Source organism: Lathyrus oleraceus, chromosome 1 (assembly GCF_024323335.1).
Source record: "Lathyrus oleraceus cultivar Zhongwan6 chromosome 1, CAAS_Psat_ZW6_1.0, whole genome shotgun sequence".
Lineage (NCBI taxonomy): Eukaryota > Viridiplantae > Streptophyta > Magnoliopsida > Fabales > Fabaceae > Lathyrus > Lathyrus oleraceus.
In genome coordinates this window covers 291,094,939-291,114,913 of record NC_066579.1, presented here as the reverse complement: position 1 = coordinate 291,114,913, position 19,975 = coordinate 291,094,939, and the positions used below count along the sequence as shown (strand labels likewise).

Sequence of the window (19,975 nt, the reverse complement as noted above, 5' to 3'; positions counted from 1 at the left end):
AGACAAATTCAGAAGTCAAGAGGTTGGACTAGAACTAGTAGACGAGCTTGCAAGGAATTTGGGTAAAATTGAATATGAGGAAGGGAAATTAGAGATTTGGACTCTTGAGAAATTATGGCAATTAAAAAGAAAAAATAAAATAAATAAAAATAATGTCTACCCTTTTAAAAGAAGAGCCACATTAATGATAAATCATTCCCTAGCTTTGAAAACAATATCTATTCCCTTAGCACACGCTACCTAAACTCAGCAACTGCCATTTCCATTCAACTTCTAAGAAAAGCTCAGCTAGGGCAAAGAAACCTTTCTCAAAAGTCCTTCAACATGTCTCAACATCCATCGTCATCTGGATCCAAACCCTCCCAACATGCAAAGACTTCATCCATGGAGTTCGTAGATGAAGACATAATGGACGTCACTCCTCTGTGCATGATACCGGGCGACACCACAGGTACCTCCTCCAATGTTGGAGATAAGCAAGGTAATACCTCTGGTAACTCCTCTCTTCCTAAAGACATGTATTACACTGATCGCGCTATAAGGAGACTGGTTACTAGAGTACTGAGTGAAGGACATAAAGTTGAAGGGGTCTCTACCCCTCTGTCCAGAAGGGAACCCTCTCCTGAGAGAGAACCCCATGCTGATAAAGATGATGATTCATCTAGATCAGAAAAAGAGGTGGCTGCTGAAGGGCTTTGCTCTCTAGGTAAAACCCTACCTAGCAAGAAACAAAATGTGTCTCAAGAAAATATTATTGATCTGGAGGAAGAAAGCACTGAAGGAGAAGATGATCCTTTGGTTCATCTGGTTAAACCTAGCATAGCTGAGAAACTAAGAACTAAGAAAGGAAAAAGCATGGCTAAAATGAGAGCTGCTAGAGTGAAAAAGACTACAGGAGTAGGACCCTCAGAACCCTGGAGCAAGGTTGAGGTTGGAAAAAGAAAAGAAAGACACAACTTTGATTCTGAGGAGGATGTTAAAGACGATGTCCCAGACATCTCCCCTGCAAAAAGGCAGGCTGTTCAGAAATCTCCTGGCAAGGCTGCTGTTGTCCATCTTGACAATATCTCCTTTCATTTGGAAGATGGAGCAGCAAAGTGGAAATATGTCATTCAGAGAAGAGTAACCATTGAAAGAGAACTTGGACAAGAAGCTGTTGAGGTAAAGGAGGTTATTGATCTGATCAAAAATGTTGGACTCATAAAGACTGTGGTAACTCTACCACAATGCTATGAGGGGCTGGTTAAAGAGTTTATTGTTAATATCCCTGAGGATATTCATGATAAGAACAGCAGGGAGTTTTGCAAGGTATTTGTAAGAGGCAAATGTGTAAAATTCTCACCAAGTATCATCAACAAGTTCCTAGGAAGAGGAATGGATGGAGGAGTAGACCTAGAAACCACAGATAATGAGGTCTGTAAGGCTATCACAGCTGGCCAAGTTAAGGAATGTCCTAGTAGAAATCACTTATCAGCTGGAAAACTCAGTGTTAAATATGCCATCTTGCACAAGATTGGCTCAGCTAATTGGATTCCTACTAATCATGCCTCTACTATCTCCATCAATCTTGGAAGAATCATTCATGCTATTGGAACAAGGGTTAACTATGCTTCTACAAATGCTGTGAAGTTACCCATTGCCTTCCCCTCCCTTATTTGTGGCATTATCCTAAGCCAACAACCAGGGATTCTGAGCACAAGTGACATCCCAAGCAGGAGAAAATCCCCTCTGTCCATCCATTACAAGCTGTTTGAGGGAAGTCATGTCAATGATGTCATGACATCTGCCAGAAGGGAGTCTGCATCTAAAGGAAGCCTGATTGACCAACCAAAAGAGATCTGCAAAGAATTGGACAATGGTATAAAGGTGGCCAAGGCCAGAAAAGAAGCTTTAGAAGTTCTCATCTGCAGCCTGGAAAGGGAAGACACAGAAAAGGCTGATAAGGATTCAAATGCAAGACCTAAAACTCAATCCAGTGGCAACTCTGGAAGCTTGGAAGACTCTGAAGGTGTAGCTGAAGATGAAGATGAAGGTGAAGGAGATACTTCTTCTTCTGACTAATGGTTCCTGCCTGTATTGAAGACTGGGAGGTGTGGTGGAATCTGGGCTGCTGTCTGGAAGGCTGTTGTCTTGATTGGTTTTTTGTTTTTGTATTTTGTGGCAGTCCTCTTGATGCCTGTTATGTAATATTTAGGGCTCTTAATGAGTTCCTTGGATTTGTTCATTGTCTCAGCTTTTTGCTGTGTATAATGATGGTGTGTACTTCCTGAATATTTTGTTTTAACATGCTTAATGTTATAACACCAGTTTTAAACTTTCTCTGCTAGACTAATAGACATTTATTTTGTCTGATTGGTCACCTTTGGTCAATTTTGACTAAAAAGGGGGAGAAGTGCTTGATATGGAAGTTGTATGTGCCTGATCAGAAGGACAGCTATTATTGAAAGAGGTGCACATGTGCTGTTGTTATAACAGATGTCAGTGTGACATTCTGGCTGGTACAGGTGCTGGAGTGACAGTAGCTGTTTTTGGTGAATGCACAGATTTAGGGGGAGAAGAAGTACCCTTGTGCATTGTGCATTTGCGTGTCTTACTAGTTGCATCCATAACTAGTAATTCTGTTAATTGTTGCACATATTTAGGGGGAGGAGAAGTACCCTTGTGCATATGTGTATTACTAGTAGCCATAGCTAGTAATTGGTTTTGCTTCTGCTGCTGATTAAACTACTGTTATGTGGTTTAAACTGCTGATAGTTTGCCTTGTGAACAAAAAGGACAGATATATGTTTTAGCCAAAATTTGCCAAAGGGGGAGTTTGTTGATTCTAAGTGTTGGCAGCAATTTTGGTAAAACAAAGAGTGTTCACAAGATGTCCTGTGTGATGTCTTAACATAAGATATCCTATGTACCTACTGGAGTTAAAGAACATATGCAAGCAGGATTGTTTCAGAATGCCACATAAAAGAACAAGGCTTCTGATATTAGTTGTACCTGCTGGAGCTTAAATGGAAGACATGTTCATGCAGGATTGTTTCAGATGACATACACAATGTCATGATATCTGATATGGCTGTACCTGCTATAAAAAGAAATATGGATTATGCAGGATTTTTCCAGATGTCAGACCCGATGTCATGACATCCTGTACACAGTACATTCAGTATGAATGTCTGGTGTTTTGTGATTGCACAATTAATGGCAATCACTGGTTGATTGAAGATATGGCTAGCTGGCGCATTCTTTCAGGGATTTCAACCAGATTTGTTTATTTTCCAGGAAGATCTTTACAGCTGTTATAAAAAGATTTGATTGGAAAATATATTTAGGGTTTTCAAGATGTCCAAAGTTTCTATAAATAGGGACTCAGAAAACCTGTTTGAACACACAACCAAGACTGAGCGAAATTTAGAGAGAGAGCTAGGGTTTATGTCTGTAGGTCATTCAAGTCATCCATTGATGATTGAATTGGACTGATTTGTCTTCTTGATCAAAGCTTTGAAGCAAGATCAAGAGTGTGTCTTCTTGATTGAAACTATGAAGTAAAATCAAGAGTTTGTAATTGAAAAGTATTTTCTTTTCACAAGGGATTGTTGTTTAAGATCACGGGTTTGTGATTGTAAGGGAAGTGAGTGGGTTCTCATATCTAAGAGTGCTTAGGTAGAAATTCGATTCTAATTGATCTCTCCAGTCAGGTTTGCCCTTATTCCCATTACTCTATGCTTTTAATTTGAATACTCTGAATGTATAAGGTATCGTTAGGTTTTTGCCCACGGGTTTAGATATGCATGAATGTGTAAACAATACCTTGAATGTTTGATCACTTGATTTCTGAAAGGGAGACCATAGGGTTTGGAGTCCCTAGAATCGTACTGTTATCAATGGGGAATCCAGAACCCGCAGGCGCTCGCTAGCACCTTCGCTAGGCGAGCCTGCAGCGAAGCTTCGCTAAGCTTTCGCTAGGCGATACAGCAGCGATCGCGACAGTAGTTGTTTTTTCCTGTTTGCTCTAACCTGTTTTGTGTTTGTTACGGCGTTGTTTTCTCCTGACCCTATCTTGTTTCTCTAACCTGTTCATTAAGTTTTTGTGAGGGCTCACATACTCTTGCAGGGATAGCTTGCTTGGTGTTCCACTTTATTTGTGGGGTACCACCTGGAGGTTTATTCCGATTGCCTGTACTGACTCACTTTCTTTGATGGTGTTAGATTGGAAGGATCTCTGGGTTTCTTGTTTCGTTAATTACTGTTACTTCGGATCTTTATCCGTGCGGTAGACCTCTCGATCCCTTTACTTTTCCCGCATTTTACCGCTTTCCTAGCTGGAAGACCTCGATAGGAGGCAATGTTTTGTGTGTTTACTTTTGTGCCTAAAGACCTCCTTGAAGAGGCAATTGACGGATAAAAGGGATTAGTAGTCAATCCCCCGTTATTCAGTGCATCGTTCTTTAAGATCACACTACGTGTCGATGCTTCAGAACAAAAGCCCAGGATCTTTTGTCCGGTCGGTCAGTGGAGAGGGTTCCACCTTTCTGAACCCCCACGCCTTGTCATGAGCTCATACAGTCCAGGGTTAAGAGCTAGGAGGTCTTATCCTCATTACCCTTTTGATCTGCTCACCCTGACGTTCAATGTCAGTGGTTAAGAGCCCGTTTGATTACCCTTCCATGGCTTGTTTGTCGAGGTTGATATGACCCCTCTCGACTAAAGCCCTACCCATGTATGTTCGAGCCCCCTTGTTGGCGTGTTTACTTTATGCATGTTTGTTTTGTATGGTGTGATCGTCCCCCATAAGATTGCCAGGACTGCCTTTCTGCATGAGCCTCCCCAACACCACCAACTCATTGATTTTTTTTCTCCTAAGGACATGTTTACTCCTTCTACTACAGGCGAGTAAGTCTCCAAAGGTCGAGCATCCGGTAGATTGCGTAGTAACGTCGTCCAACCCTTACCCCGTAGTTAGTCAAACTACGTTTTGCTCTGATTTTCATCCCAGATGAGATACGTAGGCATAAGACGCGATGTCTTAGCGAGCACACTCCTCTTTAACCCATAGGTAGCCGAGCTACGAAGACTCTGATTCTCAGATTCAAATGAGATACGTATGCAGTGGATGCGACATCCGTGCGAGTCATTTTCTTTTGACCCTTCTTTTAGTAAGTAGTACATTAGATAAACATACACGCTTTTCTCATCCCTTCAGTCCTGTTTGCACAAATAAATTTTCACAAAAATAACAACCTTTGCAACAAATGTGAAAAGGGCTCCCTAGGAGTACCTAGGATGCTTTGGGTGCCTAACACCTTCCCATTGGATAACCAACCCCCTTACCCAGATCTCTGACATTTTTACTAGTTTTTGATTCGATAAAACTTTTAGGTTTTTGTTCGCTTTCTAACCATTCCTTTGGATAAATAGAAGTGCGGTGGCGACTCGACTTGTATGAATTACCTTGGATTTAGTCAATATCTCTAATGGTAACGAATACCCCGCTATAGAAAAGTGGCGACTCTGCTGGGGACGAGATTGCCTAGTGGGTTTTGCCTACTTTTCATGTTTGTTGTATTGTATTGTATATTTTTTTTTGTGTGACATATTTTTGTGCAATTTGGGATTACTGTATTGTATGTAATGATTGGATTGCTTGAATATTAATTCCTTGTGTTCTTGGTGATCTTTGTGAGATGAGTTCTATACCCGAACTCGAGTGCACTTAGGATAGGAGAATGACATAGTCTTGTCGACTTGTGTGGAGTTATTCCTTAGCAAGTTGACTTGCAAGCCCATTCACTTGGTGGAGGTCATGTTGGGATCAATAACGTCACACAAGTAGTTGTGGTTAGACATTACTTTTTCCAATATAGACCTTAGAAGCCAAGGACCTTAGTTTACCAAACCCATCTTGGCCTATTCGTAGGATGTAGTGCGAAAGTCGTTCAAGTGTAAGATTTGATACGATTGTTACGCGATACTACACTCATAAGAGTCTCTCTTGAGAATATTTTTGGAATACGAGTAGTCGTTCCTCCGATAATATCCAAAAGATGGGATGATGAGTATGGGAACCTTTTGTAGAACATGTTTGGCAGGTTTAAACCTCAGTACACTCCCTTTGGGTGGTTCTTAACCTAAACTCCATGCTCGTGACTTGCAACAAACCCTTGATTCATGGTTGATCCGTTCAGGTATCCTTAATATCAATGGAACTTGGGTGTTGATAAGGTGTAAACCATAATCCACCAAAATGGATGGTTGATATTAAGGATAACATGATCCATCCCATGACCTTTGTTTGGTGTGCTTTGCTTGATCCTTGAGTGTGATTGTTGCATTCATGCATTCATGCACCCATTTGCATTCATATCATCCAAATAATGAGAAAATTTTCAAGGAACTTAAGAGGTCTATTTGCAAAATTTTCAGACATGGAAAGACAAAGAAGGAATACAAAGAAGTACAGTTTCAGACAACCAAACTTGAAAGAGTTAAGGAATTTGACATCTTATGTATTAGATCCCTTGGGTTTCAAGGCTCGTTTCGGGAAGCTTCTTCCTCTTCTGACCACTCAGGTGGATGAAGGATTGATGAGTGTATTGGTGCAGTTTTACGATCCTTTGTACCATTGCTTCACGTTTCCGGATTTTCAGCTTTTGCCTACACTTGAGAAGTATGCTTATCTTGTGGGTATACCTGTTCTGGATCAGTTTCCGTTCAGTGGCTTGGAAAGGGTTCCTACTTCTCAAGAGATAGCAGACATGTTACACATAGATGAATCTCTGGTTGATGCTCATATGACTACCAAAGGGGGAATTCAAGGTCTCCCTTCTGAGTTCCTCATTGCTCAAGCTACTATGTATGTGAAGGCCATGAGTGAGGACGCCTTTGAGGCCATATTTGTACTTCTCATCTATGGGCTAGTGTTATTCCCCAACATCGACAAGTTTGTGGATGTGAACGCTATTAGGATTTTCTCTACTCTTAATCCTGTTCCGACTCTGTTGGGCGATACCTATTTCTCTTTGCATATGAGGAATGCAAAGGGTGGTGGCGCCATTGTGTGTTGTTTGCCTCTGTTGTATAAGTGGTTTATTTATCACTTACCTCAGACGGTCGCTTTCAAGGAGAACAAGGAATGTCTACGGTGGTCCACGAGACTTATGTCTCTCACTAATGATGATATCTCTTGGTATAACCGTGTGTATGATGGTGTGCAGATTATTGACTCTTGTGGCGAATTCTCCAATGTACCTCTTCTTGGTACATGTGGTGGGATTAACTACAATCCTGTTTTGGCACGTCGGCAACTGGGGTTCCCCCTAAAGGATAAACCCGATAACATTCTGTTAGAGGGTGTATTCTTTCAGGATGGTAAAGATCCCCAAGGCTTGAAAGCTAGGATGGTCCGCGCTTGGCGCAAGATTCATAGGAAAGGAAGGAAAGAGTTGGGTCCTAAGAATTGCATCGCTTTGGAGCCTTACACTGTTTGGGTTAGGAAGAGGGCGTATGAGTATCTCATGCCTTACGAGTATCCAAGACCTACACCTATGATTATGGCTGGGCCTTCAAACCTCCCTAATCAAGGAGTAGAGGAGTTGAGAGACAAAGACCGTTCACGTGCCTGGATCCGTGAACGTGAAGAGTTGCTTCAGCAGATTAAGGAGAAGGATGCGTTGATTGAGTTTCTTGAGCATCAGGTTATTGATGACCCTGATGATGAATGGACTTCTCTACTTCCTCAGTCTTCTAAGTTCTGGAAGAGGAAGTATGATTGACTCGCCAAAGAGAAGGCCGATATGGAGGCAGCCTATGAGAGGGAGGTGAAGAGGCTTCACGCATCTTATCTTCCTGTGTCCCGAGCTTTATATGATTGTTTCTAGGGATCCATAGGACGATTATTTTCCTTTTCTCGCGTATATGATTGACGATGCTGCACTTCCTTTCCCTGATATTATTTGATGAAATATTTCCATATGTGATAAAATGCTTAATATTTCCAGAATTTGCAAATAAAGCTCTAAAGTTCCTTTGAAATAAAAAACAAATCATATGCACAAGCATTGCATGCATCATACGCATAAGCAGGTTTTGTTTCCGGCCTCTTGCCCTGTGGTCTAACTCTGTGTTCTTCATTTATTTTGAAGACAAACTGACTCACCGGTACTACACTAGAGCTAACTCTGCCAGAAGCTGAAATTTGTGAAGAATAAGAAACTGGTAGTGGTAGGGGGAGAAAGGGCTCTCCTGGTTAGCCATTTGTCTTCATTCTCTTATATAGATGCTGAGGTTGAAGTTGGAACTCCTTTCCAAGCGTTATCTATAGCTGAGCCTGTTGAGAAGAGAACTCCTTCATTTGCTTCCTACAAAGATGCAAAGTTGGCCATTGAGCGCGGTGCAACCACTGGTTTAGGAAAAATGATTAAGTTAGAAGACAACGAGTCCCGGGCTGGCATAGGTTTTTCTTCTGGTACTTTCAACAAGCAAGGGTTATTCAAGATTGGAGGTTTCATCCACACTGGTCTAGATGAGGAGGCTGTTGCCGTTGTAGAAGAAGATACAAAGGATTCTGGCAACTTCATCATCCCTGGGGGGGTCTGCAACAATTGGGTCGCTGTGGATATTCCAACAGTTGTCCATAAGTCAACGTAATAATCACTTTGTTTAAAAACCCTTCTCCCATGCTAAAAGGAGGAGTGATGACATTGTTGGCGCATAAATACAATGATATTTTCATTCAATAAATTCATGTTAAATGTTTGTTTTTCCATTTATTTTCCCTTTTCGCTTTTCGCATGAAATTGGTGATCACATAAAACCCTAAAAAAAATTTAAAAAAAATAGAATAAAATCAATCTTTTCATATGCATAATGATTTTCCTTATTTGAATTCTAAAGCTTTTCATATCCAAAAATCATTATGCAGGTTGATTTCTAAACCCATTGAACATAATGACCCAACACCATCTCCCAATTTTGAATTCCCTGTATTTGAGGCAGAGGAAGATGATGTTGAAGAGATTCCTGATGCGATCACCCGGCTACTTGAGCATGAAGAGAAGATCATTCAGCCGCATCTTGAGAATCTGGAAACAGTCAACTTGGGGTCTGAAGATTGTGTGCGAGAGGTAAAGATTGGGGCACTTCTGGAAGAATCTGTTAAGAAGGGGTTGATTAAGTTGCTACGAGAATATGTTGACGTCTTTGCCTGGTCATATGAAGACATGCCTGGTCTAGATACTGATATTGTGCAACGTTTCCTACCTTTAAAGCCTGAGTGCGTGCCTGTGAAGCAGAAACTCAGAAGAACTCATCCTGATATGGCAGTGAAGATCAAAGAGGAAGTTCAAAAGCAAATTGATACGGGGTTTCTGGTGACTTCTACATATCCTCAATGGGTGGCCAATATTGTGCCTGTGCCGAAGAAAGATGGAAAAGTCCTCATGTGTGTTGATTATAGAGATTTGAATAAAGCCAGTCTGAAAGATGATTTCCCTCTGCCACACATTGATATGTTGGTAGACAATACAGCTAAATTCAAGGTCTTCTCGTTTATGGATGGATTTTCTAGATATAATCAGATTAAAATGGCACCCGAGGATATGGAGAAGACAACATTCATCACACCTTGGGGAACATTCTGTTATCGAGTGATGCCCTTCGGTTTGAAGAACGCCGGAGCCACGTATCAACGAGCTATGACTACCTTGTTCCATGACATGATGCATAAGGAGATTGAGGTGTACGTTGACGATATGATCGCTAAGTCAAGATCGGAGGTTGAACATGTAGAGCACCTATTGAAGCTTTTTCAGCGCTTGAGGAAGTACAAGCTTCGTCTGAATCCCAACAAGTGTACATTTGGAGTCCGTTCTGGCAAGTTATTGGGCTTTATTGTCAGTGAGAAAGGTATTGAGGTTGATCCTGCAAAGGTCAAAGCAATACGAGAGATGCCTACGCCCAAAATTGAGAAGCAAGTCCGAGGCTTTCTTGGCCGCTTGAGTTATATTTCCAGATTGATATCCCACATGACTGCCACATGTGCGCCGATATTCAAGCTCCTCCGGAAAGATCAGTCTCATGATTGGACCGAGGATTGCCAGAAAGCTTTTGACGGTATTAAAGATTATTTATCTGAGCCTCCGATTCTATCTCCACCTGTGGAAGGGAGACCATTGATCATGTATCTACTACTTGAGTAAGAAGTTCACCGATTGTGAGTCTCGATATTCAATGCTTGAGAAGACATGCTGTACTTTGGCTTGGGCCGCTAAGCGCTTACGTCAGTATATGTTGAATCATACCACTTGGTTGATATCCAGAATGGACCCAATCAAGTATATATTTGATAAGCCTGATTTAACTGGAAGGATTGCCCGTTGGCAGATGTTGTTGTCTAAGTATGATATTGAGTATCGAGCTCAGAAAGCTATTAAGGGTAGTATTTTGGCTGACCACTTGGCACACCAGCCAATTGAGGACTATCAGTCAGTTCAGTATGACTTCCCAGATGAGGAGATTTTGTATTTAAAAATGAAAGATTGTGATGAACCCACACTTGATGAAGGGCCAGAGCCTGGTTCCAGATGGAGTATGGTATTTGATGGCGTGGTAAATCAATATGGAAATGGTATTGGGGCGGTGATTATTACTCCTCAGGGCACACATATTCCTTTTACAGCAAGGCTAACTTTCAAGTGCACGAATAATATGGCTGAGTATGAGGCCTGCATTATGGGATTGGAGGAATGCATTGATCTTAGAATCAAGCATCTTGATGCATATGGTGATTCGGCCCTCGTTGTTAATCAGATTAAGGGTGAGTGGGAAACAAATCAGCCTAGCCTCATTCCATACAGAGATTATGCGAGGAGGATTTCAACGTTCTTTACTGAGGTTGACTTCCATCATATTTCTCGAGATGAGAATCGGATGGCAGATGCCCTTGCTACACTTGCTTCAATGATTGTGTTCAGACTTTGGAATGAAGTTCCCAATATTACCGTGATGCGCTTGGATATGCCAGCTCATGTATTTGCGGTTGAAGAAGTAAAAGATGACAAGCCATGGTATTATGACATTAAATGTTTCCTTCGGAGCCAGATATACCCACCTGGGGCATCTGTGAAAGATAGGAAGACTTTGAGGAGATTGTCAGGCATTTTCTACCTCAATGGTGATGTGTTGTATAAGAGAAATTTTGACATGGTTCTGCTCAGATGCGTGGATAGACACGAAGCAGACCTGTTAATGAATGAAGTTCACGAAGGTTCATTCGGTACTCATTCCAATGGATATGCCATGGCTAGAAAGATATTGAGAGCAGACTACTATTGGCTGACAATGGAGTCTAACTGCTGCAAGTATGTGAAAAAATGCCATAAGTGTCAGATTTACGCGGATACGACTCATATTCCCCCGACACTTTTGAATGTGATTTCATATACCCGTCTTTGGTTCTCAAGAACCTGATCCAACCAAGAAACTCGCCCCAGATTCCAGAACCATTTCCATGGTGGTACAAGCCTGAGCTCCATTGTGCTTTTCATAAAGGATCACCCGGACATGATATCGAGAACTGTTATCCTCTCAAGTATGAGGTTCAAAAGATGATGAAGAGTGGAATGGTGTCCTTCAAGGACCGTGCGTCGAATGTGAAAGCAAATCCATTACTCGCCCATGGGAACTCTTCTATGAACATGGTGGATGGTTGTCCTGGTGAGTTTAAAGTTTTTGATGTACTTTTTATCAACAAAAGTCAACTGCACAGTCCACTGTGAATTTGAAGGTGGGAAATGGTTAGAGATGCCTCATTCATGTTCAAACAAGTCTCATTTGACATTTCAAACATCAACATTGAAGAATTTGAAGTCAGATCAAGACTTTCCAAAAATAGCAAGTGACCTGTAATTTGAACTTTCCAAAAATGGAAAGAATTTGGACCAACTTCAACTTAAGATTACATTATCAAGAAAGCTTCAAATGAAATTTTGTCCAACATGAAAGTTGAAGATCTTTCTCTCCCATTTCCAAAAAGTCCAAGATCATAGATTTCTCATGTGTGGTTGAGGAGATATGGTCCAATCATGGAAAAGTGTGGTTCAAATTTCAAATGAGCATAACTTTCAAACCAAAACTCCAATTTGAGTGGTTCTTTTTGCACTTTGATCCTTGTAACATGTATTTTCCAAGCATACTATCACTTGGCATGAAATCTCATTGCATGATCATTGGTGCATTCATGAGGATTTTTGGGAAAAATTTCATAAACTCATCTTGGTTGAACGTATGCATACTAAACCAATTCAAAACCTTGCATGGACTCATTGTGAGAGATTTTGGGCCCAGAATATGCACTGTTCACGTGCATGAAGGTGCATGAAGTAGAAAATTCATTTTTGCACTTACACCTTCCAACTCACTAATCACCCTTGCATTTGGCTTAAGTTGTTGTTAAACATGATTAGCATTGAGTATAAAGGCTTAAACCCTAACTGTTTTCACAATTAACACATTTCAGATCTAGATTTCACAAATTCTCCAAATTTTTCTCTCATTTTTTTTTGCAAAATTCTTCAAACACAAGCACTTTTCATTGATCCATTCATCATCCTGAGGTATTGTTGAGCACATTTGGACGTGAATTCAAGAGAAATCGTGGTTGTTTGAGCTAGGTTCAAGGTGTGGAGCATCCATGGCAGTTGGAGATTCAGCTGATTTCGTGCATTATTGAGCTTCCATTTCATCATCATTCATCTCAAGAAGCATATTGGAGAAGATTTGAAACGTGGCAAGGCTTGGAAGCAAGTGATTTCAATTCTGTTCATCAAGAGGTTGGTTTTTCGACTTCTTTAATTCTCCAATTCATTATGCCAGTTGAATAGATCATGGTTTGGTGATAATTCTGGAACAAATTTGAAGTGATTTGGTGCTGTTTTGAGCAAGATCCATGCAGTTCAAGTTTTGATGTTGATTTTTAATTTCTTCGATCCGTGCGTGTGATGTTGTTTTTGCATGAAATATTGTTGGATTCTTGATGTATGATGCGTGGCGAGTTGATTGATATGCTTGATTTTCATTTCTGGAACATTTGGTAAAAATCTGGAAAATTGGATGAAGATCTTCATGATCTTCATCGTGTTTGCATGAAGTTCATATGTTTTCCAGAATTGCTGGGGATTTTCCTACGGATTTAGTTAGGAAACGCATGAGGATTACCTGCGGATTTCAAATCCATTCATAGCGCGCGTGTTAGGGTTTGCAGGTCAAAACACAGTCGTTTTGGCTGTTGGCGCGCTGGTGATTTCAAATGGTCCCATGGTTCGAATCCTGGCTGGGGACATTTCTCATTTGCCTTGCATCTTCTCTATTTCCTTCATATTTGCCATGCTTTCTCCATTTCATTTTTTACTTCTTCCATGAACTTCTAAAATTCACAATAAATTGAAAAATAATCCAAATGACTTCCAATTTTTTGCATTATGATCCTCATGTTGTCTACTTTTTTATGATTATTAAAATGAAAGTTGTGCTTGGTTGGACATTTTTTGGTGCTAGAATGTTTGAGTACATGTCCATATTTGACCTTGCCTTGGTTATCATGTTGTGAAATGCTGGTCTTGGATCCAATGAATGTGAAATTTTGCATGCTATAACTAGACATATTGCTTGACATTTTGGTGTTGATTTGGTATTTTTATCACTTGTCATTTCTGTTTTATAAATGTGATAAGTTGGTGTGACAATTTGTGTCACACCTTGTGATGTTCAACTTGAATGATGTGTTTGCCATGCCAAATGATCTCCAATTGCCCTGATTTTTTGTGTGATGCATGTTATGAATGTTGAGATTGATCATGAATTTTGTTGGAATTATTTGAATCATTTCTGATTTAATTGAGATTTTTCATTCTGGTTGATCACATTTGAGCTTTGAAATTGCCTTGAACTTCAATTGATCATGAAATGCTTTTGGTTAATGATATTGATGTGAGACCTTTTGGAATGTTTTGAGATGTGATTGAAGATGATTCATGTTAAATTTCATGTTCTGTTTTGAATGTTTGACCCTCTTTTGACCCTAGGCTTTGACCTAGTGGTTTGGACTCACTGTTTGGATTGTGGATTTCAGGTTAAGGTGCACCTTGCCATGATTGGAGTGGCTTATTCATTTGAGTTAATTACTTGATTGATGTTGGCTAATATTGAGTTGTTTTGTAGGTTTTGAGAACAATTTGCTTAAATGGCTTGTGCCTTGCCCATTGTTGCCTAATGCTTTGTCTGTCTGTGCACTATTGCCTGATGACTGTTGTCTGTATGACTGTTTGAATTGTAAACTGATTGGTTTAGATTTTTCACAGGTACCTAAGTTGCTTTGAGTTCTTTTGAACTTGCTTTTGCTTTGCTTGGTTGCTTAACCACTGAGGTATAATTCCTTTAACTTCATGTAGTCTGGAAGACCTGTCCTGTTATGTGGGCAGGCACCTGTCTGAAGCCCTCCTTAAGAGGCAATGCTTGTGAATGTTTACTTTTGTGCCAAGTAGGTAAAGACCTCTTAAGAGGCAATTGGAAGATAAAAGAGATGTGTAATCCATCTCCTACTACTCAGTGTGTCATTCACTTTGCTCACACACCTTGTGTTGATGCATTGTGGATAATAACCCAAGATCATGTTGTGTCAGTCACTTGTGGAGAAGAGCTCCTACATTCTGAACTCCCACACCTTCTATTTTGAGTCAAGCTCTCCCAGGCCAGGGATAAGAGCTGTAAGGTCTTACCCTCACTTCACATTTCATCTGCTTCACCCTAACTCTCAATGTTAGGGTTAAGAGCTAACCACACCCCATTCCAGTTGGCTTGCTTTTGCTGCCTAACCTTGTATGAGCCCAAATTGTGTGCATATAGTGTGTGTGCTTGCTTTGTTGTGCTTGTATGTGTGACTGTGCTGTTTAGGATAGCTTGCTCCATGTGCAAGTTAGATAGAAACCTCAACCTAGGTCCATTGTGGATTACATGATAACTATTAGGCTCGAGTCAGGCTCCCTTCTAGTTTGTCATCTCCTAGTCTCTGGTTAGGCTAGAAATTCTTTCCCTGTGTAGGGGAACTACGTCGCCCTGATCCTCATACCAGATGAGGTACGTAGGCAGGAGATGAGCTGATCTCTCCGAGCGCCCTTTTTCTTTTTCAATCCCTTTGTGTTGTGTTGGAGTCTGACATAAGTCCAGCGATTGGCAGTCGGTTTCCTGTGTCTTGTTTTCCTGTTGGAGTCTGACGTAAGTCCAGTGATTGGCAGTTGGTTTCCTGTGTGTGTTTGTTGGTCGGAGTCTGATGTAAGTCCAGCGATTGGCATTCGGTTTCCATGTTTGCCTGTTTGTGTGGAGTCTGACGTAAGTCCAGCGATTGACAGTCGGTTTCCTGTGTGGGTTTTGTTTGGCGTGCGTTAGCCGAGCTACGAGTGCTCTGATTCTTCTCTGGTTAGAGAAGATACGTATGCATAGGATGCGACATCCTAGCGAGCACGTTTCCCTTGTCCCCGAACTACGTCGACTCTGATTTCTGTGCTTGACAGACTACGTAGGCCCAGGATGCGATATCCTGCCGAGTCCCGTTTCTTCCGTCTTTCTGTGTTTGTTTCCAGCTTGTGTGCAGTGTTTGAGCAGTTTTTAGCAACCTTTCTTCTATCCTTTTCGAGCGTGGATCCCGTCGAGTACGACGGATGCGTAGGGGTGCTAATACCTTCCCTTCGCATAACAGACTCCCGATCCTTGCATCTCTGGTCGCGAGACCATGTTCTTTCCAGGTTTACTTCGAGCGTTTCCTTTCCCTCTTTTGGGATAAATAACGCACGGTGGCGACTCTGTTGTTTCGTTTTCCCGCCGGTTTTTCACGTAATGCGACAGCTGGCGACTCTGCTGGGGAAGAAGAGAAGTTGACCTTCTGCTGGTCCATCTTCCCTAAGCGAGTCTCTCCTAGTGCTCTCTAGGATAGGGTTTGGTTGCTTTTGTTGTTTCATTTATTGCATTCATCTTTTTATTATTTGCATTTATGTTTGCATTTATGTTTGCATGCATCATCTTTTCATCTGTGATGGCTGTGCTGTGTTTGTCTCTCTGTTGGGGTGGGAGTTACATGAGGTAAAAGGCCCAATACCCAGGCTATGAGTGAAATCTAGGACACCTAGGAATAGAGTGATTCTTGGGAAGCGGGTGGTATTGCGCCACTTAGCGGAACTTGGTATCACGAGCAGTTCAGACTCTGATGGGGTATTATCGTTACATACTTCGGGTGTGTATATGATGATATTCTATGAAAGGGTTATTTATGCTGCGTTTCTCTCAACCTTACCCTGGCCTAGATCACACCCGTGAGTGGGGAGGGAATGATCATTATTACAGGTACAGTTGGTGACTTGTTGGTGACTTGTTGGTGACTTGTTGGTGACTTGTTGGTGACTTGTTGGTGACTTGTGATCCTGTTGGTGACTTGGTTCTGCAGTTTGGGTCTCAGATGACTTTGGGTCTCAGATGACTTTGGGTCTCAGATGATTTATGGTTCCGAATTCAAGCCGAAGCTTTGATCCTGTGCTCCGAGAAACACAGCCAGCCAGTCGTGTCTGCATCATTTGCATCATAGCATGTTTATTTTCAAAAAAAAATAATGCAAAAAAAAATTGGAAAAAAGAAAAGAAAAAGAAAAGCTAATCTCTTCATGCATATCATTTCTCAGGTTCATTCAGGAGTCTATTCACTGTGAGAGATGGCATCCGTTCCAGAGTTGAAGCGGAAGACTTGCTCCTACAGTTTCCACCGTGAGCCTTTGACGTCTCTGGTAGAGTTGAGCAACTTTGTGACCGGCGATAATCAAAAGGTGTTTGCTGATCAGTATGGGGATTTGTTGACACTATTGAAGATGGTGGTAGATCCAGTGCCGTTGCAGACTCTTCTACATTTCTACGACCCAGAGCTCCGTTGTTTCACCTTCCAGGACTATCAGTTGGCGCCCACTCTTGAGGAGTACTCCATTCTACTGAATGTCCCGATCCGGTATCAGGTTCCTTTCTTGGATGTTCCGAAGGAGGTTGATTTCAGAGTTGTTGCCAGAGCTCTTCATCTGAGTATCAAGGAAGTGAGTGACAATTGGAAGTCGAGTGGTGATGTGGTAGGGTTGCCTTTGAAGTATTTGTTGAGGATGGCTAGAGAAGAAGCAAAGAAGGGAAATTGGGAAGCTTTTCATGCTCAGTTGGCTATCATGATTTATGGGATTGTCTTATTCCCGAGTACGCCCAACTTTGTGGACTTTGCTGCAGTCACTATCTTCATTGGAGGAAACCCGGTTCCTACTTTGTTAGCTGACACTTACTATGCTATTCACAGTAGGCATGGTAAGGGTGGAGCTATCAGATGTTGTCTCCCATTGTTGCTCAGATGGTTCCTGTCTCTCCTACCAGTCAGTGGACCTTTCGTGGATGCTCAGAGCACTCATAAGTGGACTCAGAGGGTTATGTCTCTTACTTCTTATGATATCAGATGGAAATCTTACCGGATGGATGTGCGTAATGTCATCATGAGTTGTGGAGAGTTTCGTAATGTGCCACTTGTAGGGACTAAGGGTTGCATCAATTACAACCCGGTTCTTTCTCTTCGCCAGTTGGGGTTTGTGATGAATGGAAGACCACTTGATGCTGAGATAGCCGAGAGTGTGTACTTTGAGAAGCGAAGTAACCCTGCTAGATTGGAGCAAGTGGGAAGGGCTTGGAAGACCATTGGTGTCAAGGATGGAGTTGTTCTGGGGAAGAAGTTTGCAGTTTCTATGCCTGACTACATTGATTGGGTCAAGAAGAGAGTTGAGACTTTGCTGTTGCCCTATGATAGGATGGAGTCTTTGCAAGAGCAACCACCTTTGATCCTTGCTGAGATCGTACCTGCTGAGCAGTATAAGCAAGCCTTGATGGAGAATCGTCGGTTGAAGAAAAAGGAACAAGATACCCAGATGGAGCTTTACAAAGCCAAAGCTGATAAGATAAACTTAGCTCATCAACTCAAAGGCGTGCAGGGTGAAGATGCTGCCAGATTAAAGGGCAAGAAGAGATCTTATGAGGAGATGGAGGCCTTGTTGAATGCAGGACATCGTGAGTGCCTGAGGTGGCAGAGAGCTGAAGCCAATTATCAGAAGAAGATAAGGGACTTGGAAAAGCAACTTAGAGACAAAGACAGCCAACTGAAGAAAGAGGGAGACTTGAGACATGCATCAGAGAGTCAGCTTGGAGGAGAAGTTGTGGAGCTCAGAAGACAATTGAAGGAGAAGATCACTCCTTTGCCAGAGTGTTCAGAATGCGACCTGTTGATAGACCAGTGCCATTATCTGAAGACGCTCATTCCTGGAGGACATCTTTCTTAGCTCGTATCTCTGTGGTTCATGTTGAGAATCACCGCCAGGCTTGTTGGATGGGATTCATTGTTGTACTCTGATCATTTGGATCTTTGAACCTTTGTTGTATGATCCTTGTTGCTCATATCTATAGAGTTGGTTGTTGATGGTTCACCTTGTGCTCAGTTATCCTGTGTATGTTGTATCTGTGTTGTTTGTATTGTAGGTTGCCATTTCTTGAGAGATGAATTAGGCTCTTGAATGCCTGAGAAATGAACATATCATGTGCATCATACACATCATAAGCATCATACACATATCATTTTGCATTACAGGTGTTCTTGCTCGAGACTTCTCACTCTGGTTCCTGTGTCAGGCAGGATAGCTGATCAACGTCCGCACCGCTACGCAACCAGATTGAATCATCAGAGGAATATGGACCAAGTGCAAGCAGAGTTGGCTGAGATGAGGGCTAACATGGCCCAATTCATGACCATGATGCAAGGGGTCGTTCAAGGGCAAGAGGAGCTACGTGCCTTAGCCCAGAGACAAGAAGCTGTACTCCCACCACCCAGTCGTGCTTCACCCGTGGGTGTCCCGGTTAATGATAATGCTGCTGTTGTTGCTCCCGTCAATGATTACGCTGTGGGAGATGATTTGAGGGGTATTAGAATCAATGGACAACCTCTTGCTGCAGAGACTGTTAATGCCAGAGGGACCCGGGCTCCCGCGCGCCATTCTGCTCCGCTGGTTGACAGGCAGGAGGACATGTTCACACTGCTCAGTGAAGATGATGAAGTTGTAAGGGTCGAAGAGAGGGATCGGAAGGTTGATGCCCTAGCTGAAAGGATCCGAGCTATGGAATGTCAGAACTCCCTGGGGTTTGATGTTACAAACATGGGTCTGGTGGAAGGGTTGAGAATTCCCTACAAGTTCAAAGCACCCTCGTTTGACAAATACAACGGTACTTCTTGTCCTCGCACCCATGTGCAGGCTTATTACAAGAAAATCTCTGCCTATACCGATGACGAAAAGATGTGGATGTACTTCTTCCAGGATAGCTTGTCGGGAGCTTCCTTGGATTGGTACATGGAGCTAAAGAGAGAATCCATTCGTAATTGGAGAGATTTGGGTGAGGCCTTCTTGAGGCAATACAAACATAATATGGACATGGTGCCGAGCCGGACTCAGTTGCAGAGTCTTTGTCAAAAGTCTGGAGAGAGTTTTAAGGAGTACGCCCAGAGATGGCGTGAGTTAGCTGCACGAGTGCAACCCCCTATGCTGGAGAGGGAGTTGACTGATATGTTTATCGGAACTCTACAAGGTGTGTTTATGGACCGGATGGGGAGTTGCCCATTCGGTAGTTTTTTTGATGTGGTGATCTGTGGGGAAAGAACAGAGAGCTTGATTAAAGCTGGGAAGATTCAGGATGCTGGTTCCTCGTCTTCAAAGAAACCATTTGCTGGGGCACCCCGCAGGAGAGAGGGTGAAACCAATGCTGTGCAACACAGACGAAGTGTGAATAGAGGGCAATATCGCCAGGTTACCGCTGTAACCATTCCAGCACCTCAACCTCGTCAATAGCAACAACAGAGAGTTCAACAACCACCACCACAACAA

At 42.1% G+C, this 19,975-nt stretch overlaps 1 protein-coding gene across 1 annotated transcript; it reads left to right on the top strand.

Moving 5' to 3' along the window:
* The first annotated feature begins 324 nt into the window (after positions 1-324).
* On the top strand, positions 325-2,061 carry LOC127103740 (uncharacterized). The gene is made up of 3 exons (XM_051040974.1): positions 325-706; positions 770-1,488; positions 1,867-2,061. Exons 1-3 carry the CDS (start codon positions 325-327, stop codon positions 2,059-2,061), a joined length of 1,296 nt encoding a protein of 431 aa, XP_050896931.1.
* Positions 2,062-19,975: the final 17,914 nt, after the last annotated feature.

What these genes read in the sequence shown, in the direction of transcription:
- LOC127103740 (XM_051040974.1), top strand. Translation starts at nt 325, where the DNA reads ATGTCTCAACATCCATCGTCATCTGGATCCAAACCCTCCCAACATGCA. An exon ending in TGAAGGGCTTTGCTCTCTAG is followed by an intron (nt 707 to 769) that starts GTAAAACCCTAC and finishes ATCTGGAGGAAG; the next exon opens with AAAGCACTGAAGGAGAAGAT. An exon ending in TATCAGCTGGAAAACTCAGT is followed by an intron (nt 1,489 to 1,866) that starts GTTAAATATGCC and finishes AATGGTATAAAG; the next exon opens with GTGGCCAAGGCCAGAAAAGA.